General features: G+C 40.9%; 1 protein-coding gene across 1 annotated transcript in view; it reads left to right on the plus strand.

The window, feature by feature from the left end:
* Nucleotides 1-2,568: 2,568 nt before the first annotated feature.
* The window catches only part of PEX5L (peroxisomal biogenesis factor 5 like), a gene marked incomplete at both ends in the record, with an annotated part of 197,227 nt that continues 175,310 nt past the window's right edge, over nt 2,569-24,485 (plus strand). The window contains one exon of the mRNA XM_083363972.1: nt 2,569-2,589. Within this exon, the coding sequence (XP_083220098.1) occupies nt 2,569-2,589 (21 nt within the window). The remainder of the gene's footprint in view (nt 2,590-24,485) is intronic.

The raw sequence follows: 24,485 nt of genomic DNA on the forward strand, positions 1-24,485 counted from the left end.
CTTGGCTTGGGCTGAAGTCCATCTTATCTGACTGTTGTCTCGATAGCTTTCCTCCTGTCCTTCAAGGACAATCTCCATGCCCTCTCTATTCAATAATCAAGTTAAATGCGTTGAATTAACTGTCTTATCCTAATTACATCAACCTCTCCCACCCGGTCAGGCAGGGAGGCTATGCTGCAGATCTCCTCGGTTAAAGAATTTCAGTTGGTGGAATCCAAGAAGAGACTGTTCTCTTCCATCATTTCCACTCTTTGAAATAACTTACCTCTCTTTTTATTTTATTTTTTTCTGGCCTTCTGGAAGAGTGTCAAACTTGGCACAGGGTTTTAAGTGTGGTGGGCAAAGAGTCAGCAAAATTGAGAATCTCTGGTGTGCAGGAAGAAGGTCGTGACAGACCCTCCCTAGCAGTTGTTTTTTTAATCCCATTTATATCCCGCCCTTTTCCGAAGACTCAGGGCGGCTTACAATTTAAGCACAAACCAATGTGCTTAGCAATAGCCTTCATTCTATGTATATGCCTGCTTATTAGGGCTTTCGGGGGGGCCCCCAAGCGGCATTATTACAAAGTCAGCTTAATTGCCCCCAACAATCTGGGTCCTCATTTTATCTACCTCGGAAGAATGGAAGGCTGAGTCAACCTTGAGCCTGGTGGGATGCGAACCTGCACTAATTGCAGGCAGCTGGTGTTACTTAAGGAGGCATTAGCCCATGCAGATTGTTGATTTAGTTTGGCAAGATTCTGTCTATAGGCAAACAACAATAAAGAAACTACGCAGAAGTAACTTCTCGCTTGTCATTCTTGGATCCTTGGGCCTATAACGCTAAAAGTGATATGCAACCCTGGGGGTGGTTGGTGGTTTGAGGGCATTCCCTTTGTCTTTTTAAACTTTGTAACCCCTTGCTTTTAATTCTGTTCTTATTTTAATTGTATTTATTGTAATCCACCCAGAGTCACTTAGGTGAGATGGGCAGGGTAGTAATTTGATAAACAAACAAACAAACCACCAGACACACAAACACTCCCAACGTATCTGGGCCTTCCAACCTCTAAATAAGGAAATAAGGTTTCTGGACAAAGACCCCCAGCAGTGTCTCCAGCTACCTTGCAAGCCAGGATGACCTATGGGGGGGGGGGGAAGGGGGTCTTTTTAAGGGAAAGCACGGAGGAGGATCCTACACTTCCTTTAGAGAGGAAAGGAAGAAAGGGTGCTTATTCACTACTCAGGGGCTCTCGGGAAGAAACGGAAACTCTGCCCATGCCCAGAGGCAGCCAACTCTGAACTGCCTTAAGGTTTGCAAACCGAGGGGGGGGGGGAAGAGAGAGATAGGGTGGTGGTGGGAGCGACGCGTATTGCCCTCCCGCCACGACGATTTCAATGCCAGCCTTCAGCGCTTCTCGCAAGGACCAGCCCTGGTCTTCTTCTCTCCCTCTTCCCCCGGCGGCGAGGCTCGAGAAAGCCGGCAGGCGTTCCCGAAATTCTCCTTCCCGTAAGGAACGGAGGAGCGGGGGGGTGGTGGTGGGTGGGAGTGGGGGGGGAAGGCGGAGGTGTGTGTGTGGGGGGGGGGGGGAAAGCGCGAGAGGCAGCGCCAGCCAGGCAGATGATGCCCGCTTCGGCGCTCTGCAGTCAAAGCAGCAGCAGCAGCAGCCACAGCACCAGCCGGCTGCAACCGAGCGCGCGCCGGTCTGCCGAACGGTCCCCGGATGGCGCGCGCTCCGCTCTGCTCGGTTCAGCTCCTGGCGGAGGGAGGGGGGAAAGCGGGAGGGAGGGAGGGAGGAGAGGGAGGTCGCCTCCATCTCGGTCCAGCGGCAGCGCGAGGAGGAGGAGGAGGAGGAGGAGGAAGAGGGGGAGGGAGGGGGTGGAGGAGGAGGGAGGAGGAGGAGGAGGAGGAGGGGTCGCGGTGGCGAGGAAACGAAATGAAGGGGCCGAGGAGGAAACCCGAAAGAGTTCGCTTGAAAAAGAGCGAGGCAGAGTTCTAAAGGCAGCGCCGGCAGCGGAGTTGGCTCGCTGCCCATCCTCGCTTTCCCTCCCTCCCACTTCTTTTTTTTTTCCCTTCTCCCCCTTTTGGCCTGGCAAATACTCTTCGTAACCAGCCTAACCTTAATCCACCTTCAGGCTTTTCTCCCGCCTTCCTTCCTTCTTTTCTTCCTTTCTTCCCTTCTTCTTCTTCTTCTTCTTCTTCTTCTTCTTCTTCTTCTTCTTCTTCTTCTTCTTCTTCTTCTTCTTCTTATTATTATTATTATTATTATTATTATTATTATTATTATTATTATTCCTTTCTCTCTCTTTCTCTCTCCCTCTTTCTTTTTTACCCTGGTGCCCGATCCCCTGGGAAGAGGAGGAGGAGGAGGAGGAGGAGGAGGAGGAGGTCACCCCTGAGCATCAGAGGCGGCAAGATTTCCCAGCACAACTCCCCGAAGCCGGGAAGGACTCTTTCTGCCTTGCCTGTATGTGATTGCACCTGGCGGCTGCCAAGAAAGGGACAAGGGGGTCTCCTGGCTTTCTCAGGGAACCTCGGCCAGCCCTTCACCTGTCAGCCTCAGGGGAGTTGGAAACCGGCAGAGCGAGAATGTATCAGGGCCATATGCAGGTAAGTCACCTCCGGAGCTGCCTTTGCTAGGTGCAGCGTGGTCAAGTTTTAGGTTTTTTTGTGTGTGTTTTTGGGGGGGGGCAGCTGGAGGCTTGGCTGGGACCCCTCATTGGATGTGGGGGGGGACATGGGTCTTTGCCTGCCACAACAGGTGGATGGGTCCAAGAGCCTCATTCGCAGCTGGGAACTTCAGGAGGAACTTTGAGGATCCAACCTGGCTCTGGGGTTTGACCTTTCCAACAGTTCGGTCCTCTCCCAGGTTCAGGGAAGCCTGTGGGCATCGAAGATCCTCACCCTGGATGAACGGTCTTGAAGTACTGCGTGTGTCAACTGAAGGGCAGGCGATAAGCGGGTTCTTGTTTTTAAGAGGCTCTGAAAGATCTGCTGGGGATCTCACACACACACCCCACCCCCCAAATCCTTCCTGCGCTGTGAGCTTTTTTTTTTTTTTTGCCCTCTTTGGGAACGTTTCCTTGGTCTCTCTTATGGCCAAGGAGATGTTCTATGGGGCTCCTCAAAAAAAATATGCATCCGGTATCCACCACCTGGAATTGTTATGACTGCCTTCTCACGGTCATTTCCAAGTCCTTTTCCATCTTCCTTTCCGGCCTGGCTTTCCCAAACCCCCAAATCCGGGCAGTTTTTTTTTGTAAGCTTTAGAATTTCAAACTCCTCTCTTCAGCATTTATGGATGTAGCCTCCTGGCTTCTGTTGATGCAAATACAGGTATGGCATTGATGCTTTTTTTTTTTTCTTTCTTGGTACATAGTGGAATTATGACTTTAACCTTGACTCTCTTCATTCTCTCTTCACGTGGTCCTTCTCCTTTAAAGAAAACCGGTGTTATTGTGGGAGGAAACTTCATATTATGGACCGATGACATCTCTGCAGCTCTTTTCTTTCTTTCTTTTTTCACATGCCAGAGAAATCTGATTCCCTATCTCAGATTTCTCCCTCTAGAATATTTCTATCTTCTAATGTAGGAAGAGTGCTGACTGGGGTCTAGCATGTGCAAATAGAAAAAGCATTTGTATAGAGAAATCCCTGGAATGCAATATATATATCCCCATTTTATGATTTCCTGTGTTTTGGGGTGATTGATCAACCCTTACAGATGTCACTGTCAACTGCAGAGGTGCATATATCACATGACAAGTCAAGTTAAATGGACATCCTGACTCAGCAATTCTTGCTTACTGAAACTAAATGCTTTTCAAACTCCTCTTTTTTTTTGCGTCCCTAACTTTGTATCTCAACAATATCTAGTGAAGAGGTCTGTAGCAGGTAAATCAGAAAACCCTTATAACAAAAGAGAAGAAATAAACGTTAACCTCAGGCAACTTAAATGCTCCCTCCTTGCAGCATAAACCCTATTGTCTGAAACCCCATTACAAGCTAAATGAATCCTGAAAGTTAAGTACAGTGTTATGCTCTGACAGCTAAAATCTTGTGTAGGATTGTTTGAAATTAACCCAGGTAATTTCGGTGCCCACCACCAGGCTCCAAAATTTATTTTTCCTTATTGATTTCAGCAGGAATCATTCTATCATCGGCACTGGAGTTACAAATTGGATTCAGTATATTTTCTTTTTCTGATTTATTTATGAGATCAATATCAGGACACTTTGCATTCTGCTATTGTCTAAATGCAACCTAAAGTTAACTGGTGTGTTTTTAAAATTCATATTACCATATCTACCCAAATACAAAGGTTCTATGTTTCTTTTCCAAAATTTGCATTTGGGAGATAGACCCGAAAAATAGATGAAATACAATAGCTGCTGTTTTAAATTTTAAGCAGTTCAGTTCTCTGAGGCATTTATTTAATCTCTAGAGAGCTAAATTACTTAAAAATCTTGGAACCGTTTGCTGGAATCAAAATGCCCACTGCTAATTTTAATAAATATATAAAATGCATTGTGTCAAGCTTGTGAAAAGTGCTGCTTAGTACATGTATTTGGAAATTTGTGGAGAAATTTGAATATTTTCATTCCAAGCAAGTATGTGAATTATCACAACTGATAATTGTGATAGGAATAATACATCAGAACTTTTGTTCAATCATCATTTTTAAAATGGCTTATTTATATAATACTATTAATTGATGTGATGGTGTCCTTGGATTGTATATCATTAATCTAATGATAATAGGTTTAATTAATTATTTGGTTTCACAAACTTTCAATGTATTCTATTATTTTTCATTACAAATCTGCAAAGATCTTATTTGGCCCAGGTTTTTTTTTTCATTCACCAGATACACATTTTCTGTCTTTAACATTTATCCTTTGTCCAGTTCTCTGATTCTGCCCTCAACTTTGGGCCAACTCTATATCTTTTTCTGTTGTTTCTTTCTTTTTCTTACATTTTTTCCCAGTTAAGTTTATCTTGACTAGTTCCCGGTTTGGGTAGGACATTAACAAATTGGAAAAGTTGGAATAACAAAATTTTAAAAAACAACAATTTTTTTAAAAAAATCACCTTCATTCTTTCAATCCCCCCTCCAAACCTGTCTGCCATGTAACAGGTTTTGCAAAAACAGCAACCTGCTGTGTGGTCTAGAAATAGTTTGCCCGGTGCCAATTCTGCCTCTTCTTTCAAATGATAGTGTAAATCTAATTAATCGAATAGCAGAGAGATAGAATTAAAAGTTGCTTTTGGATTATTAGAATATTAGGAAGAAAACTTGCTTTCTAGAGCTCTTTTGCATCGGATTTGAGATTCTTAGGAATGCTGTGACATGCTCAAATAAAACGAATAGATGCTTTAGGTACAAAAAATGGGTTGTTTTTTTTTCTGAGTTCACTGCTCCTCTATGTAACTCTGTTGGTCAGTCAACAAAATTGGTTCAGAAAGTTCTCTTGTTTTTTTTTTCTGTCTCTGATAGTATTTGTTTTCAGATTCCTCTATGAATGAATGCTGCAGGCTATTTTAAAAGCAGAAATCTCGTAAGGGAATTTGCAGATGAGCTAGACACAGTTGTGTTACCAACTGGCTACCAGACTTTTAAAGCCTTTGAGGAGAATCAACCCACCTAAAAATATTCACTGTGCAGTCCCATGAACCTACATGTGAGAATATGCTTTTATTGAACACAGTGGGACACTGCCGAATAAGCATGCTTAACACTGAACTATTTTCATTTCCCTTTAATTCCTTCCATCGTACCCGATCTTGAGTTCTACCATATTCAGTTTTGGGAGCAGACTTTAAGAAACCTGCAAACAAATGGGAGATTGAAATAGCTGGAGATGTTTAACCTTGGAAAGAGAAGAGATATGATCATTTCTTCAACTATTTGAAAGAGAAGCAGACCAAAGAAGTCCGAGATTATTTATTATTTATCAAGAACGCAGGACACAGAATAATGCTATTGGCAGACGTATCCTGGCTGAATGTTAGGGAAAACTCGTCAGTAGAAAATCAATGGAACCAATGATCTGGGGGATAACAGCCATGTCTTTCTTTCAGTCTTGAAGCACAAACCCATTTGCTTCAAATAATCATAATTTTTCACAAGCTGCCCCTATCTCCCTACCTACCGGAACAATTTATATAACTTCCCAACTTGTAAAGTGCAACTCTGGGCAGCTAAGATAGTATTAAACCCCATATATAAGCAATAGACAGCAGAAAGACACGACAGTTTTGGAATTAGCCAAGATCTTCGCCCCTGGGATGAAGCTATTTTTTATCATGGCTTTCTTCATAGTGCCACCTATCAGCTCTTGGTGTGGATAAAAGGGTATATTGCATCTAATTAAAACAGTACTGACTTTTGCGTAGACTTAATGTGTTTGGGAATAGGCAACAGTATTAGAGTGAAAGAGTTGTCCAAACTGGGCCATTTTCTATGAAAAAGATGCCCAAGTAGTTATGTTTCTGAGGGGGTTCCCTTAATGCTCTCTGAGCTTGGTTGTTTTCTTGCAGATGTTTCATCATCCAAACTAGGTAACATCATCACAGTTCTAGGTTGCTTCTCTCCTTGGTTAGTTTCCCACCATTGTTTCTTGTCTTGTCTTTTGGTGCTTTGGAAAATAGTTTGGCCCCCTTCGTCTTTGTACAAGCCCCTCAAATATTGGAACAGTGGTATCATGTCTCTCCTAGTCCTCTTCCCCAGATTAGACATACCCAATCCTTGTAACCATTCTTCGTATGTTTTTACCTCCGGTCCTCTGATCATTTTTGTTGCTCTTGTCTGCTCTCTTTCTCCACGAACTTTTTCCAGTACACCCTTTGCCTAACTAATCTTACACCTGTGCATTTTCTCCCTAGTAAAAGTTTATGTATGTACACACATAGATACGCTGGAGATCGACAAAAGTGGTAGCTCTCAAATAGATATCAGCAAGTGAGCTCTTAAAGCTTTGAAGCTAAGATCTCGAGTAATAAGAGACATTCTGGTTTCAGATTGTTAATTTTTAAAACTCTCTGCATCACCCTGTGTGATTGCATCTGGCATCTTTTCGCTTTGTCAGAAGTCCACCCTGCATGACAAAATGCCTCTGGCATCATCTTGACTTTTTGACTCTCTTGAGCCTCTTGCCCCCAATATTTCTCACCTGACCTTGGCAAAAAAAACGGTCGTCCATTTCAGCCATCACAGAAAAGCCTCAGAGGACCACAAAAGGAGAAAGCAGGTCCCTAGGTTGCCTATACAGAGTTTTTTATGCATGTATATATTGTGCTGAAGCCCTAAAAGGGAGGAAGAGTAGGAGAAAAATGCTGCTAATTAAAACACACACACACATCTAATAATCCACAGAGCAAAAAGAAAAAAAAACACTTTCTGTAGAGGCCTTTCAAATTGATAAATGTATCTGAACAAGAAAATCATAAATATGCTCATGTCTGTTAAAAGCCAAATAGGGTTACAATTGTGAAAAAAAATCAGCTTGCTTTATTAATGATTGGTCTGTGAGCTAATCATTGTTGCAGTTGTCACACACTTTTTCTTACTGGGTGCTAAATAGATTATCAACGCAATGCTACTGGAACTGATGGCATTTCCTCCAAGCATTACCTTGATCTTAATGTGATTTAAAAAATTATAGGTAAAAAATGTCCCCTTCCTTCCTTTCCTTTGCAGTCTTCCAAATACTTTTTATAAGGGATGCGGTGGCTCAGTGGGTTAGGACGCTGAGTTTGTCGATCAAAAGGTTGGCAGTTTGGCGGGTCGAATCCCGAGTGCCGCGTAACAGAGTGAGCGCCTGTTACTCATCCCAGCTTCTGCGAACCTAGCAGTTTGAAAGCACGTAAAAATGCAAGTAGAAAAATAGGGACCACTAGGTGGGAAGGTAACAGCGTTCTGTGTGCCTTTGGCGTCCAGTCATGCCGGCCACATGACCACGGAGATGTCCTCGGACAAGCGCTGGCTCTTCGGCTTTGAAACGGAGATGAGCACTGGCCCCTAGAGTTGGAAACGACTAGCACGCATGTGCGGGGGAACCTTTACCTAAATACTTTTTAAAGAATAAGATGAGCTTCTGAATGGCTGGGTTCAGACAATCTAGGTCAGGGGTGTCAAACTCAATTTCATTGAGGGCCGCATCAGCATTGCGGTTGCCCTCAAGGGACCGGGTGGGTGTGGCCTGGGTGGGCATGGCCTACCGGGTGGGTGTGGCTAGAGTGCGTATGGCCTACTGGGTGGGCATGGCCAACTCTACATCGTTGGCATCAAGGGTGCCTATGGGGGCCCGGGCAGGAATGGGACAGATCTGAGGGTCTCTGGCCGAAGGAGGGTCTCTGGGCCAGGGCCAAGGCAGTGGGGGCCATTCCCTCACTGTTTCCAGGATGGCTTCGTGGGCCACATGAAACCACTTCGCGGGCCGGATCTGGCCCCCGGGCCTTGTGTTTGACATGTCTGATCTAGGTAAACCGGGCCAATTCGGGATCCAGTGGCTGCACTTACACATGTTCATCTTGATTAATGTTAATGTTTATTTATTTAAGCATGTTGTGTTAATCCAGCCAAACTTGGAGAATAGCACAGAGACAACTGCTAGAAAAGGAGGAAGAGTGGAAAAAAAATCCCATTCGATCCATACAGTTTTAAAGACTCACTGCTGAAATTTTGTTCCTCTATTGAAGCTTTATTGAGGTATATGCAGATAGTCCTTGACTTACAGCCCCAACTGAGCCCAGCATTTCTGTTGCTAAGCGAGACATTTGTTAAGTGAGCTTTGCCCTATTTTATGACCCTTCTTGCCACAGTTGTTAAGTGAATCAGTGCAGTTGTTAAGTTTGTAACGTGGTTGTTTAAGTGAACCTGATTTCCTCATTGACTTGGCTTGTCAGAGGGTCACGAAAGAGACATTTTTTTGTGGAGGGAACACTGCAAACCTCATAAATATGAATGAATTGCAGCTAAATTTTGATCACGTGACCCACGGGGATGCTGCAATGGTTGTAAGTGTGAAAAACGGTCCTAGGTCATTTTTTTTCAGTGCCGTTGTAATTTCAAACTGTCACTAAGGACTGTTGTAAGTCTAGGACTACCCGTACAGAAGCAAGGAGAACAAAAAATAAATGACTGTAAGCACTCACCTCAGCTAACCACCCAAGGAAGCAGAACTCTTGAAACAGGCATTGTCTCAAAAGGAAACTTTTGTTAGGGGTTAGTGGCAGTAGGGAAGTCAAGGCGGGATCTGGGGGAAATCCTGTTCAAACGGTATAGTTAAACCAGCAACCTTCCTCCTCCAATCCAGAGTCATAATGTCCACTTGAAAGCCAGCCAATCCACAGGTGGCACGATGTGTGGGTAACTGGCACAGTTGGCACGCATCTCAAGGTCTTCTCCAATTTCGTTTCTCTGCAGCCATCTCCCATTCCTTTCTCCAGTGGATAGAGGCAGGAGAGGAAAGGTAGAGAACAAAAAGTTATCCCAGGCGAAATCAGATATTCGCCCTCCCCCCCCCCCCAAAATGTCAGGGCCCCAAAACAAGAGCACCAAATTATATATGCAAGGAAAACAAGAAGGGTTTGGGGCCCTGACAATTACATTTATATCAATGAGTTTTAAACCATCACATTTTGGAGCTCTGTATTCTCCAGCACGATCCTCCATTGTGTTGGGCATTAGAGTCTTTTGTGTACTCAGTACTTCAGTGTGCCTTTTATTAAATCCTTATATCTAAATTATTAATATTTAAAAGATTATATTTGCTTCAATAAGACTTTTTTCCAACATAGCAGCATTTGAACATAATGTGCACCCCTATAGAGATGTACTGTATGCACTCGAGTATTACACTCTTTTTAGTTATAAAACTCTGAAACTTTGTGATTATTATTTATTTATTTATTTATTTATTTATTTATTTATTTATTTTAATTCCATTTATATCCCGCCCTTCTCCGAAGACTCAGGGCGGCTTACAAGTTTAACAGTAGCCTTCATTCTATGTATATGCCTGCTTATTAGGGCTTTCACACACACCCCAAGCGGCATTATTACAAAGTCAGCTTAATTGCCCCCAACAATCTGGGTCCTCATTTTACCTACCTCGGAAGGATGGAAGGCTGAGTCAACCTTGAGCCTGGTGGGACTCGAACCTGCACTAATTGCAGGCAGCTGGTGTTACTTAAGGAGGCATTAGCCCACTGCTCCACCAAGGCTCTATTCAGATTAGAGTCTATTCAGTTCGTAGAGCAGTTATATAGATATTGTTAATGTCAAATGAACTTTGTTCTATCTACTATTTTCATTTTGTCTCTTTATTCTTCCTTTCTGGCCCCGATCAACAATCCTAAGTAAGATATATATTGCAGCTATCTACTCTTCATTCAGATATGCTCTTGATCTGCATTCAGACTTCATATTTTGGAATTTCCAAAAGGTGTTATAGAATATTACAAATAAGATTAATCTTTGTAATTCCTTTTTACTTCAGCAAGGATCGCAGGTCCAACTGGCCAAAGAAAGCTCAGGGTCATATTGGTTGGAAACATGTGGAAGAGGCCTTCATCCTGCAGTGGATAGACAGTGGATAGAATGATGAATGTTAAATTCGTTCTCTATTGCATGTGTGGTTTACCAAATAATCTGATTGACGCAGAGGATTTTCAACCAAACCACAGGTCAAATATGTTTGCAGTCCCAAGAATAATAATTTCTGACTTTGGTTTCCATGTCAAATTAAGATTGAAGCAAGAAATTAAGATGTGTATAGGAGCAGCAGGGGACTGAAAAAGAGAAAACTCATGGCCTGTGGTTTTCCCTTAATCTCTGGTTCAGAAACGTAACGTTTGAATGCTGCTCTTGATGATAATGCAAGCCGTAATTAAAGACCTTTGGAATATAAGCCTGCTCTTACAAGTCATGAAATTCATCCCTTGGGCTTAGCTTTTGCCGATTGTGACATATCTTCAGGGCTTCATTTTAAACTCTAAATATAACTGATTTGTTATAACTGGCTAAGTAACTGGATCTGTCCAGAAAGCTCTGGATGCTACTTAATGTCTGTGAGCTGGGAGAGAAGCTGAAATTGACTTGGCCTTTGGAGAAATTGTTGCTCCATTCTTTTCAACTGAATGAATGTTTCCCTCTGCTAGCCAATAATACCGTACACTAGGAGATAAAAGAAAAATCTTCCAGTTCATTTTTCTAGGACACAGCGTAGCTATTTAAATACCTGTTTTGATAGCCAAGTAGATGGAATTGTGCAGCTTGCCAGCTTGTGTGGGTCTGCTTAAATTATTTTTTCTTCTACATCTGTTTGTTATTTCTTCTGTGTTTTCAATTTCTTCCCCTTTTATAGTCTTAGTAAGACCACACTTGGAATCCTGCAACCACTTTTGGTCACCATATTATAAAAAAGATGTAGGGACTCTGAAAAGAGTGCAGAAAAGAGCAACAAAGGTGGCTAGGGAGCTGGAGGCTAAAACATGAAGAACGGTTGCAGGAATTGGATCTGTCTAGTGAAAAGAAGGATTAAGGGTGACATGATAGCAGTCGTCCAATATCAGAGGGGCTGCCATAAACAAGAGGACGTCAACCTATATTCCAAAGCACCTGAATGTATGGAAACTACTCTAGGAGAGAAGCAACCTGGAATTAAGGTGAAACTTCCTAACAATGAGAACAATTAACCACAACATCTGGAGGCAAACCGTTCCACTGATTAATTGTTCTAACTGTCAGGAAGTTTCTCTTTAGTTCTAGGACTCTCCTTGGTTAGTTTCCATCCATTGTTTTTTATTTGGTTTCATTTCTTTATTGTATTTATTAATAAAAAGCAACTCTGGGCAGCGTATGACAATCCAATAAAACAACTAGTATATAAAGCACACAAAATGTAAAAATCCACATTAAAAGTTGCATATTTCATACACTCACAACATAAGATAAAATTATTTTTTTAACTTACTCTACATGGTTGAAAATGATTAATATGGCATGACACCCAAACCTGTGATGGCACTTAGGCTGCTTTACATTTAATAAATCAATAATAAGCAGGTTCTGCCTGAGTTCCTAGGGATTCTATTTCTTTTGGAAAACTCAAGACTTTTGTTATGTGAACTTGGAAATAGAGGATTAAGAGCAAGTTTTTCTTTTACATCAGATTTCCCAAGAGAAGAAGTCTTCCAAAGGCATCTTCCAGAGGAACTTTCAAAGCCATCCTCTTTATCTTCCTACACTTGAAGCTGAGTGGGATGGAGAGTGAGTTTGTCAAAAGATATGTTGGAAATGCCTTCTCGATATTTTACTCTGGTTCCATGCCTTTTGCATTTAATTTCCCTACCAAAATATATTTGTGCCCATCAACTTTGCCCTTTTTAAGCTGCAAATTTTCTGCTTTTGCTTCTTTAAACATCCCTTGTTGAGCCTTATACGCTGCTTCATTTCTTTATAATAACTTTATAAGCTTTCCAAGTGGATAGAAACTCCTGGTGGCCTTTTTCTTTAGAGGAGAAGTAGTAGAAGCTTTCCAGGATCTCTCTAAAAGTATCTTTCCAGTATCTTTTTATAAAAATATTTTTTTTGAACATTCCAGGTACATCATCTACATTATGTCATGGTTCCGATAAATGAGTCAGTTCAAACAAAATGCATGTGAAATCAAAACTTCCTGATTCATACTGCAGTTTCTTAGTGGGCCAAATTTAGATTACTATATAGGTAGAAGAACAGCAGTGCAGATCCTTCTGGGAGAGATGTGTGGGCTTCAGCTCCCAGAATTCATCAGCCAGCCATTAATTTCCCATGCTGCCTGCGGAATTCTGGGACTGGAACTTCACATGCTAGATTTGCCAAGTTTGAGAAAGTGTAATAATCATAAATCTTTGGAAAATGTCCACGTCCGTACTGTAACTTTCTCAGATCAGCTAACAATGACAAGAATTTGAATCCCAGCCTATCTGATAATGCTATGGTAGCAGATGTTGACAGAATCACACAGTCATTAATAAGAGCCTGTCTGAAACGGCGCTGCTTAGGGAATTGTAAGATAAGAGAGAGCATAGCCCCCAACTGCATAATGGGTGGAGAAAGAAGCTTGGAAGGGACCCTACCTAGCTTCTCAGACTGCAAAAAGCGACAGAGGAAGATTTGCACTTTCAGACTTGCAAGATTCTGTTAATGTAGACTTACAATAAAGTAGAATTAGCTCACCTGGTCATGTTTCCTGTCTGGTCTAGCTGGGAACGCTGACACTGGGTATTGCCCGTAAGAACACTCTTGCTTCAAAAAGATAAGTATACAAAATTGCACAAGCTCATTTCTAAATGCAATCTCGCCTTGAGAGGATACAGGGTAAAAAATATATAGATGCAAGCAAGTCTGGGAAAAATTACTCTTTTTTTGGTTTTTGATGTACTGTTCGCAAACTGTAATTGCTGTAATAGCTGGGATACAGAAATGTCATATGGTGGAATTTTTTTTAAATTTTGGACTGTTTTGGGAGGCGATGCTGGATGTTGCCGGTGGTTTGGTGGGGGTTGTTTGCTTTTTGGGGGGGAGAAATGGTTTGTTTTGCTATGCATCTTTTTCATTACCCAGAAGTTTCATAGATCCCAATTTTAATAACTTGCAATTGAAGAGGTTTTTTTTTTTGTTTCCTTATAGCTTTTTCTGTTGGGGTTTAACGGAAACACTAGAAGCAGTGGTGGGATTCAAATAGGTGAAGAACCGGTTCTCTGTGTGGATGCCGCTTCCAGAAGTCCATTCTGGGCCTGGGCAGCAGAAAATTAGCTACCGGTTCTGCCGAAGTGGTGCAAACTGGCTGAATCCCACCACTGACTAGAAGGCAAGGACAATGCAAACTGGTCAAGAAACGATTATGCAATGAAAGACTGGGCGTTTTTGGCCAACTCATCTTTACAAAGAATAGCAAGCCAGTAGATTTTCATTGATTTTCTCTTCTCCTTCGAAAGAATGTAAAAAGAGCATCCAACAAATGGAATGAGGCTGGCTAGGGGGGAAATGCAGGTTATTTGGGAGCTTGTTGTTACTCAAACCCTGAAGCTTGATTTATCTTTGTTTGTTTGTTTGTAACTCAAGGCAACAAACGTATTCAACACACCTTTCTTTTCCTATTTTCCCCACAACAGCGATCCTGTGAGGTGGGTTGGGCTGAGAGAGAGAGAGAGAGAGTGACTGGACCGAAGTCACCCAGCTGGATTTCATACCTAAGGCAGGACTAGAACTCACAACCTCCTGCTTTCTAGCCCTGGTGCCTTAAGCATTAGACCGAATTGGCTCAGGTGCTCCAACATCCCAACAAATCACCTTGCTTTGCAAATGTGCCACATCTGTAAATGCTTCCTCTTCCGCCTTGGAAAAGCAAGCAGAGGGTAACCAATAGCATGGAATCAAAAGGGAACTCTAGCTGTTAAGGGCAACTATTCATAAGAAGAGAAGTAGTGAACACATCTGATCTAAGCAGTTACTGATTCTCCCTTGCTCAGTCAAGTAAATGAGCAAAGAGGCTTGGCAACTAATTCATTCTGAGATGTCCCACCGTAGCTGGAGGGTGAACATCCAAAACAGTTATTACAGGAGCCGAGATCTGTCTTAGATGGATGAGTGCCTTTAAAATTTATCTATCTACTTTGGCTTAGTTTCCAGTAGAGTATTAAATCTGTATCTATGGTGAAAATATAATTTACCGCAGGGGCCGATCTTTAGTTCTGTGGGGGGAAAAAATTTCAGGGAATTTTTCTTCTTTTAATTCATAGAAAATTAGGTTTCAATAAGCTGCCAGGCTAGAAACTGCTCCAAATTTTGCTTTTATTTGTAGAGGGAATAGCTTTTCACAGGGATAGGTATTATAATTGCATTTTCTACCTGCTGTCTGAAAAAAAAAATGGCCAGGTCAAATTTGCCCATATATTAGAGAACTGGAGAGCCTTAATTTTCCACTAAAGTCTACTAAATAAATAAATATATAAATGCAATTTAAGGGAACTCCTTTTAAATGTATTTGTAATATTGATTTATAAATTTGTACAATACTTTGATGAGAAACTGGTGGAGTTGCCTCTTGAGGGCCAAAGTCAACTGTGGTTTTTCCAGAGGTAATAAAAATAGTATATTTGATTTTTCTTCTTTTTAAAAAATGAAATGGACTTTGATTGAACTGCAATTGTAAGGTAAATAATTACCAAATATTTACCATAGGGGTTTCTTTTATTGCTTGAAAGCTTTGATGATAGAGATCATCACTGCTTTTAGTAGAATTAACCTCTTGTGTTCCTTTTTTGCCTGTTGCTGGTGCTAAAATCTCACGTTCAAAAGATTTTACCCAACAGTATTGGATAAATTCACACAGAAAATCTCTGCAAATGTTTTATCAATGAAAGCTCAACAAATTGTACAAATAAATTGAGCAGGTAGAGTGCCTTCAAAGATAACTTTGTTTTGCTTGAAGAACTCATTGGCAGACAAAAAAAAAACTTTCGGTGGGGGAAAAAAAGGAACAAGGACCATATTAACTTTTTCTCAGTCAGCTAAAGTTATAGCTTGGTGAGCAAAAGTTATTTTTATGCATTCTGATTTTAGCAAAAAACCATATACTTTGCCCCAAGCAATCTGTTAGAAAAGGATTGATGTTTTAGGTTTTCTGAAATGACCAATTTTGAAAAAAATGATGAGCCATCAGCCAATTACTCCATATAGATGTATGATCTATTTCTAAAATAGCTAACAAATCAAAGGGCCTCATGTTGATATCATGGAGCAGATTGCTTGGCATAAATGTAAATTAAGAGTGCACCTTCTATAGCAACAAATTTTTCATTACTGTTGTAATGCCATTGTTAAGCAAACGATCCGAAGGCTTTAAAGACCTTTATTCAGCAAGTCCTGTGACAGTGACAGAAAACCCAAGGAGTTTTGTTCCAATAAAGTTAACATTTTGTTCCAATAAAGTAAAATAAATAGGACACTAAGAACTTGGAATATTAGGTCAGCCAAGAACAAGCCCACATTTTACTTTCGTAGACCAGCTAGTGTGGAATCAAAGGGTAGGACCCAAAAGCCAATAATCAAGGCTCATTTATTTATTCAGTATGGACTGGAGGAACTTCCTCCAGAAAATAATGGGAGAGACTCCTACAGACAAGATAGATGCACTCATATTTATATATTTCAGGAAAGAAGGAGAAATTGATACAGTCATACATATGCAAAGGTAATAGATGATGTAAACCTAGGTGTTCATAATTAGCAAATCTCAAGTTATTTCTCTGTCTGCTGTTACTATCCTCAAGAAAAAGTTATTCTCTTAATGAAAAGAAGCACATCAGTTGTCCCAAAGGTGCTTTTTCAAAAGGCAGCTGGACTATTTTTGTTTTTCCTTGAAGACATTTCACTTCTCATCCAAGAAGCTTCATCAGTTCTGAAGAACCTTTGGGATAATCATGACCTGGATGACTGAGAATCTTCATAGACAAACACATCAGTTACATTCTCACAGCAGTTTGATAAAGCATATGGAGCACTAAGCACATCAAGATTGTCCCAGTTAGTACATATTCCTTCTATGTTTCTGTCTTGCTAACATTCTCCCCCCCCCTGCAAAAATGTGCATTCCTCACAACAGGATTACAGGAATGGACTTTCACAGATCATGGAAGAACTGGCTTGCTTAGATAAATCTCTTTGAAGGAAACACTATATTGGAACTCGAGCAATTTTTTTTTGATTGTCTTAATGTCTCTTAAATTGTTTTAATTGTTTTAAAATTTTGGACTTGTAAGACACTTACGAGTCCCTTGGTTGAGGTGGGTGGCAATAGATCAAATAAATGAAATACCACTTTACAATGCCTTGGTAAGGCCACACTTGGAATACTGAATCCAGTTTTGGTCACCACGATGTAAAAAAGATGTTGAGACTCCAGAAAGAGTACAGAGAAGAGCAACAAAGATGATTAGGGGACTGGAGGCTAAAACATATAAGGAACGGTTGCTGGAATTGGGTATGTCTAGTTTAATGAAGAGAAGGATGAGGGGTGATATGATAGCAGCGTTCCAATATCTCAGGGGTTGCCACAAAGAAGAGGGAGTCAAGCTATTCTCCAAAGCGCCCAAAGGCAGGACAAGAAGCAATGGATGGAAACTAATCAAGGAGAGAAGCAACCTAGAACTAAGGAGAAATTTCCTGACAGTTAGAACAATTAACCAGTGGAACAACCTGCCTCCAGAAGCTGTAAATGCTCCAACAGTGGAATTTTTTAAGAAGAGACTGGACAGCCATTTGTCTGAAATGGTATAGGGCAGGGGTAGGCAACCTTGGCTCTTTTATGACTTGTGGACTTCAACTCCCAGAGTTATGCTGGCTCAGGAATTCTGGGAGTTGAAGTCCACGAGTCATAAAAGAGCCAAGGTTGCCTACCCCTGGTATAAAATTTCCTCCCTGAGCAGTGGGTTGGACTAGATGACCTCCAGGGTCACTTCCAACTATTATTATTATTGTTGTTGTTGTTGTTATATAAATAAAAATGCAGTTGATAAAATAAATTGCTTGGTAAATTATTCAAATTGGTTCAAAGTTTCCCTGTCAGCATTGTAAGTCATAGGACACAGATCCATTCACAGAACCAGTATTTTTAAGATGGTTATTTTTGTCTTTCTCACCGGCAATTGTTAAGTCTGGATGTTATGTGGCAGGTGCCTGTTGGTTTGAACTGGATGTCCCAGAGAACTTTGGCTTCTTCATTTTCTATGACTTTCTCTATTTTTGGGTCCCACCATTTTTTGCTTGCAGGCAAATGGTATTTCTTGCAGATCGTCCAATGCACCATTGTTATCACTTTGTCATGCCATTGCTTGTAGTCAGTCTGGGTGATCTTCTGGCAACAGCTAACCAGATGCTCCACTGTTTCTTTAGCTTCTTTGCAGAGATGGCATTTGCTGTCTGTTGCTGTCTTCACCGTCTTCTTATCATTAAATTTATTTTCCATCCATCTCATGGTTCGAGATGAGTCTGAGTGAATGGTATTTAATCTGTTAAATCTGACTGTTTCCTTGGAAGAAAGTAGACCAAATGTCTTTCACTGTAGAAGCTGGAGATGTCCTACCCAATTATCTAGATCAGTGGTGGGATTCAGCCTATTCACCCCAGTTCGGCAGAACCCGTAGCTAATTTTTTGTTGCCCAGGCCCAGAACGGACTTCTGGAAGCGGCATCCAAACAGAGAACCGGTTGTTCACATATATGAATCCCACCACTGATCTTGAGCCATAGATCGTATGGAGCGATGTAGTTTTTCTCCAACTTTTTAAAAATATTTTGTTCTGATAAGAAAAAAAGCTAAACGTTTTCGTTGGGAAATTAAAGGGTTTTTGAAGGAAAAATTATTTGAGCTCCACTCAGTGTTATAAGTGATATAGAACTATATCACTATGACAGAACAAAAATTTTGTCTGAAACATTTTAATCATATATATATATATATATATATATATATATATATATATATATATATATATACACACACACACACACACGTATGTACATATACATATACATATTGACAACCGTTTTCTTGTTAATGTCTAAATAAATGCAACGGCCCAACAGAGAGAAATTAAGAAAAAAGTGCTATTCATTAGCCAATATTTAGAAAGAGAGGATTTTTAATCAAAATATACTGCTCAAAAAAATAAAGGGAACAGAAAATAAGACATCCTACTATTAAATACATTGTGTTGTTTAAGTGTTCCCTTTATTTTTTTGAGCAGTATATATTTGGCCTAATAAACAATAATTTTGAGAGATTTATTCTCCTGTCCAAGAATCCTCAAGAATCCTCATAGGAGGATATTAATCTACCAAAATCATATCTCTGGAAGGAGATCTAATGGAAGCTTTCAGATCTGAATGCTTCTTCGAAATCTATTTTATGGCTTTGTGCATGTCAGCCTCAGAGTAGATTTTTTTCAGGGAAGATTTTAGGCAAAGTCAGTGGTAAAGGCGTGATAATGGTAAATAAAGTGCATTATTTTCTTGACAAGGTGAGAAAGCTGAAAAAAGACCGGCTTGCAATTGCGACAAAGAAAAAAAATACTACATTTGGCTGTTGTTATTATAACAGGATTTCTTTTAAAAAGAAAAAAAGAACAAAAATTCTCTTTTCTGCTGGAAACGAAAGGCCTAATTAAAATGCAGAATAGTTTGTTTTTTCAGATCTACCCCACCATACTTTTGCAGGACTCTATATAAATAAAATAAAATGTTTTTGTTTGTTTGTTTGCTGTTATGTATCCAATTGACTTTGTACAGCCTAAGAGTTGGACAACTTGATTTTGATTGTTGCTGAGAAACATTCCTTTCTGTGTTGGGGATTTCGCTGTTTTTTCTTCTTCTTGAAATGTTCATTGAAGCTTTTCTTCATGTCTTGCATTGCAGACATCCAGGAATGATGCCAGCGAGAGCTTCCAATGCTTGAGATCGTTGCCAAATGATTATTTTTTTTGGTCCTGCTTCTGGCATAAGTCTTCTGAGCTATTAAATATTGATTTTATCCAGGGTGTAGTCTAGGTCAGTGTTTCTCAACCTGGGGAATTCTGGGAGTTGAAGTCCACATGTCTTAAAGTTGCCCCGGTTGAGAAACCTTGTCGGTTCTAGGTTCTCATTCTTTTGTTCAATATTAACGCCTGGAAGCATCTGTGTTATTGTTAATATGAATGTTTAATGAAGCAAAGTATAGCTGTGGACAGCAGTGACAGTCAGAAATAGTCCACTTGCTAGGATTCTGTATCAGTCAAGTCATTCTGAATTTCTGTATTAACGTATCAGGATTGCCTTGATAGAGAAGATCAAGGTCTGCTTGCACATTGTCCTCATCCCAAGAATGGATACGCTCACAAGTAGAGTGTCTGTGGAAATTCTCAGTCATCCAGGCCATAGCTGTCTCAAAGGAGCTTCTTTCTTCAAAAGGCAACTGGATTGTTTCTTCCTTGAAGAAAACGTTTTGCTTCTCATCCAAGAAGCTTCAGAAAGCCCAGTTGCCTCCTGAAAAAGCAACTTTGGGACAACCATGACCTGAGATGACTGAGAATCTCCATAGGCTTGTAACCCTTCCATCTCTCCCACCCTATCAAAACCTATCTTTCCATCCCTCCACCATCCAGTCTCAACTCTCAGTATCTATCCTTCCAACGCCCGCCCCCCTCACCATTAGAACTGATGAAGCTTCTTGGATGAGAAGGAAAACTTCTTCCTCCTCCACAAGGAAAAAAACAGTCCAGTTGCCTTTTGAAGAAAGCAACTGTTCTGTTCCAGCCTACTAGCAGCCCTGCAGAAAAGGCAGGGACAACCCCTTTACAAAAGGCAAAAGACTGGAAGTAAGCCCGCCAAATTTATTTACAGAAAACAGATCCAAAACAGAGCAAACTGAGCAAAACAAAATACGAACCACTAAACAGAAGCTGCTCAAACGGTTGCCTTCAGCAACCAGCCCTCCCACACATTCCCCTTTTAAACAGTTTCAAGGCGTGGCTTCTCTTTGCCTCCTTCCGAGGTGCCCCATTGCCTTCCTCTGTTTACTCCTGATTGACTGCCTCCTGCGTCGGGCGTCCTTGAACAGGGCCAGCTGTGGGTCATCTTCATCCACGCTGTCAGGCTCACACAGCTGGGTCTGAGTAGTAACCAGATGGGAGGGGCCTGGCTAAGAGCTCTGCGATGCCCCAGAACTGTCCTCTGCAGGCTCTCCAAACCCCTCCTCCTCCTCTGAATCGTCCGACCCAACTGCTGAACCCACAGGCTGACCCTGAATCACAACAGCAACAGCTTTTAGCCCACAGGTAGAGCAGACAGAAAGCCAATGCCATTGTTTTTGGCACCTAATATTGATTTGCTTATTTGTTTACCTGCTGCCTCAGTCCAAGAAGACTCTTCTGTTCGAACTGTTACTTGACCCCAACTTCTGGTGTTTAGAGCCAAAACGATTCTGCTCAGGGAGATATTTTATAACTACCAGAAGGCGTGTAAGTGTCATATTGTCAATGCTAGATGGCAAGTCTGGGAATTACAAGCAGAACACATCCAGAGAAAGCCGCTACTTAAACTTACAAGTTGTCCTTGGCTTACAACCATTATGGAAAATCTCCATGATGGTCATAAGTCGTATCAACTGTAAAACAGGTCACCCATGACTGACTCATTTTTATGTCCTTTTTTTGGTCGGTCATTAAGTAAATGCCATGGTTGTGAAGCAAATGCCTCAATCGTTAAGTGAATGATGCAGTCATTAAACAAACCGTTTGTTTCTTGTTGAAAACCAGAAGCAAATGCTGGGTTTCAGGAAAAACAACAACCCAAAACATGGTCATGTTACCTCAGGTCTCTGCAGTTAACAGGCCAGGAACACACCCTGGTTGCCAAATGCCCAAATGAAGGTATGTGAGCATGTGGGGGTGAAATTGAGTGCCCCAAATGTGGTCATGTGACCACAGAGGAGTGTGTGTGATTGCTGGGATTTTGGAACTAGGTTGTAAATACTTTGCAGGGGAGGGGTGTTTCTGTCATAATTTTGAACAGTCACTAAGTGATCAGTTGTAGGTCAAGCACTACCTGTAATTCTTTCTCAGTGACTTCACTGCTAGTGACTATTTTTCACATTGGATGTGAGAAATCTCACAACTAAATATTGCCAGCCAGATTAGTTGATTAACCTTAAGAGAAAAGTTGGATTACCTCTGGATTAAGTTGAAATGTGTTCCCATTGGATTACTGGGATGTATCCTACATGGAACTGCCCTTGAAAGTCATCCAGAACCTGCAATTGTTCCAAAATGCAGTAGCATCCACAGTTTTGGGTGAGTCAAAGTTTACCCGAGTTATACCAATGCTGTTTGAACTGCACTGGCTCCTAGTTCCTTTCTGGGTACAGTTCAAGGTTCAGGTTTAAAGCTCACCTTTAAAGACCAGGTTATTTGTTGGACTGTTTCTCTCTGAGGGTATCTGCCCATCCTACTAAATTAGATTGAGTGGATATGCTCCAGTTCCACTTCCTTAAATGAGATCAAGAGGCCCGCCATCTTGGCGGCTTCTCAGACCTTTAAAACAGCCCCTCATCTGAATGTCTACGGAGATTCTCAGTCATCCAGGTCATGCCAAAGATGCATTGTCAAAAAAGCATCTTTGAAAAAGCTTCTTTGGGATAGCTATGACCTGGATGACTGAGAATCTCCATAGACATCCAGGTCATGATTGTCCCAAAGGTGCTTTTTCAGAAGGCAACTGGACTTTCTTGTCTTTCTTTGAAGACATTTCGCTTCTCTAGGTGGTGGGGAATGAATTTTATATTCCTTGCAGACAGTTGGTCATTTGCATTCTTTTAGAGAGTCGTTGAGACCATTTGGAGGATTACCTCTGTCCTCAGGATTACCTGAGTAGTGCAAATGTGTGTGAAGCCTTCCTGTGTCCCTATACTGTTGAAGACAAGCACAGGCTGTTGGAGATGAGTCTGTGTTGTCTGCATGTCAAACTGAAGCATAAATGGTTCCTGTAGACTGCAATGTTTTCTGGAAATCCGTTCATACTCCAGTAGTGAAGGGACACAGAGCAGAAAACATTCTGCAGCGAAGAAGGATTCACACACATTTGCACCAGTCAGGTGACCCTGAGGATAGAGGTAAACCTCCAAATGGCCTCACAACTCTTTAAAAGAATGCCAATGGCCATCTGTTTGAAAGAAATATAAATCCTTCCATTCTCCACCATCCAGTCAGAGCTGAAGAAGCTTCTTGGATGAGAAGTGAAATGTCTTCAAAGAAAAACAAAAAAAGTCCAGTTGCCTCCTGAAAAAAGCATCTTTGGGACCTCTTACCTGAAATTCATCTGAAATTCCAAAAGGTTTCCTATTCTTTCAGCCTCCTGGAAGTCTCTTGACCTTTCCCCCCATGGATGAGGTATGTGTGAAGATGAGCTGGGGGTCCATTTCGTCTGGTGCATGGGGGGAGGAGAACAGAAGAGAATATTTTTTAATCTCTATGATATTGATTTTTGTGAGCCACCCAGGCTTATAGATGAGACAGGCAGCCATATCAGTTCTATAATTAAATAAATAATGCCTTTTCAACTACTACATCTTGCCCAAAACATAATCGTGCTTTTAAGAAGGCAGATTTCCCTTTTCGAGTCTTTTATAGGAAGAGAATTTACATTACTGTAGTCTACGGTAGCAACAACAAAAAATAAATAAATCAGAAAGTCTGATAGCAGCTTTTCCAGCTAACAGATTTTATGAACAGGCTTTTGTTCATGCCTTTTAATAACATTTGTTACTTGGAAAAGGTGCGATCAGACTTCTATTGATTTTTTCCCCATCTTAAGATTTCTTTTGATTTCTCTAACACCATATCATATTTCTTGTCACATTTTCTTTACAGCTTTGTCTCATATATACATATATATATATATATATATATATATATATATATATATATATATATATATATATATATATATATACACACACACACACACACGTATATATATATGTAGAATGCTCAGAACGGAGTTCCGGCACCTTTTTTGGATGGAACCTTGTAGGGTATATATATATATATATATCCTTAGTGTGCATCATTCTTTAACTTTACTCTTGCCGCGGGAAACGTTCTTAATTTCCTTCTTCTGTTTTGACAGTTTTGAATAAATGCCATTGAAATCACTGGCTTTCCTGCCAATGTTCAATAATAGGGTATTTAGTCGGATTGCAAAAGTCCTTAACTTGCCAAATTTGTCAACAACTCAGAAGCCTGTCACGTTCTTGAAAAATTAAAGCAAGCATCATTGGAGATACCCACCAAAATGCTGACAAGTGTTCTGAAATTACAGTAGTTCAATTTGAAATTAAACACTGCATCAGAAATACTAAAAACGTTTAGCTAGAATATTGTCTGCTTGTTTTGAGGTTCAGTTTAGAACAGTCGTAAGCAATTTTTTCTTGAAAAATTGAGGAATCCATCACTTGCTTGTAACAACAGTCTTTCAACATATGTGGAATATTGAAATTATTAGCTGCATCCCAGTGTTTATCCCAATGTTTTTCCAAGACAGCTGTGCTCATATCCACCAAACTATCCATCACTATCCATCAAAACCCAATCCAGTTGCAGGAATTGGATATGTCTAGTTTAATGAAAAGAAGGACTAGGGGTGGCATGATAGCAGTATTCCAATATTTGAGGGGCTGCCACAAAGAAGAGGGGGTCACCCTATTTCCCAAAGCACCGGAATGGATGGAAACTAATCAAGGAGAGAAGCAACCTAGAACTAAGGAGAAATTTCCTGACAGTTAGAACAATTCATCAGTGGAATGGCTTGCCTGCAGACGTTGTGGGTGCTCCAACACTGGAGGCTTTTAAGAAGAGATTGGACAACCATTTATCTGAAATGGTATAATGTTTCCTGCCTGAGCAGGGGTTGACCTCCAAGGTCTC

The sequence above is a fragment of the Vipera ursinii genome (genome assembly GCF_947247035.1).
Source record: "Vipera ursinii genome assembly, chromosome: 5".
NCBI lineage: Eukaryota > Metazoa > Chordata > Lepidosauria > Squamata > Viperidae > Vipera > Vipera ursinii.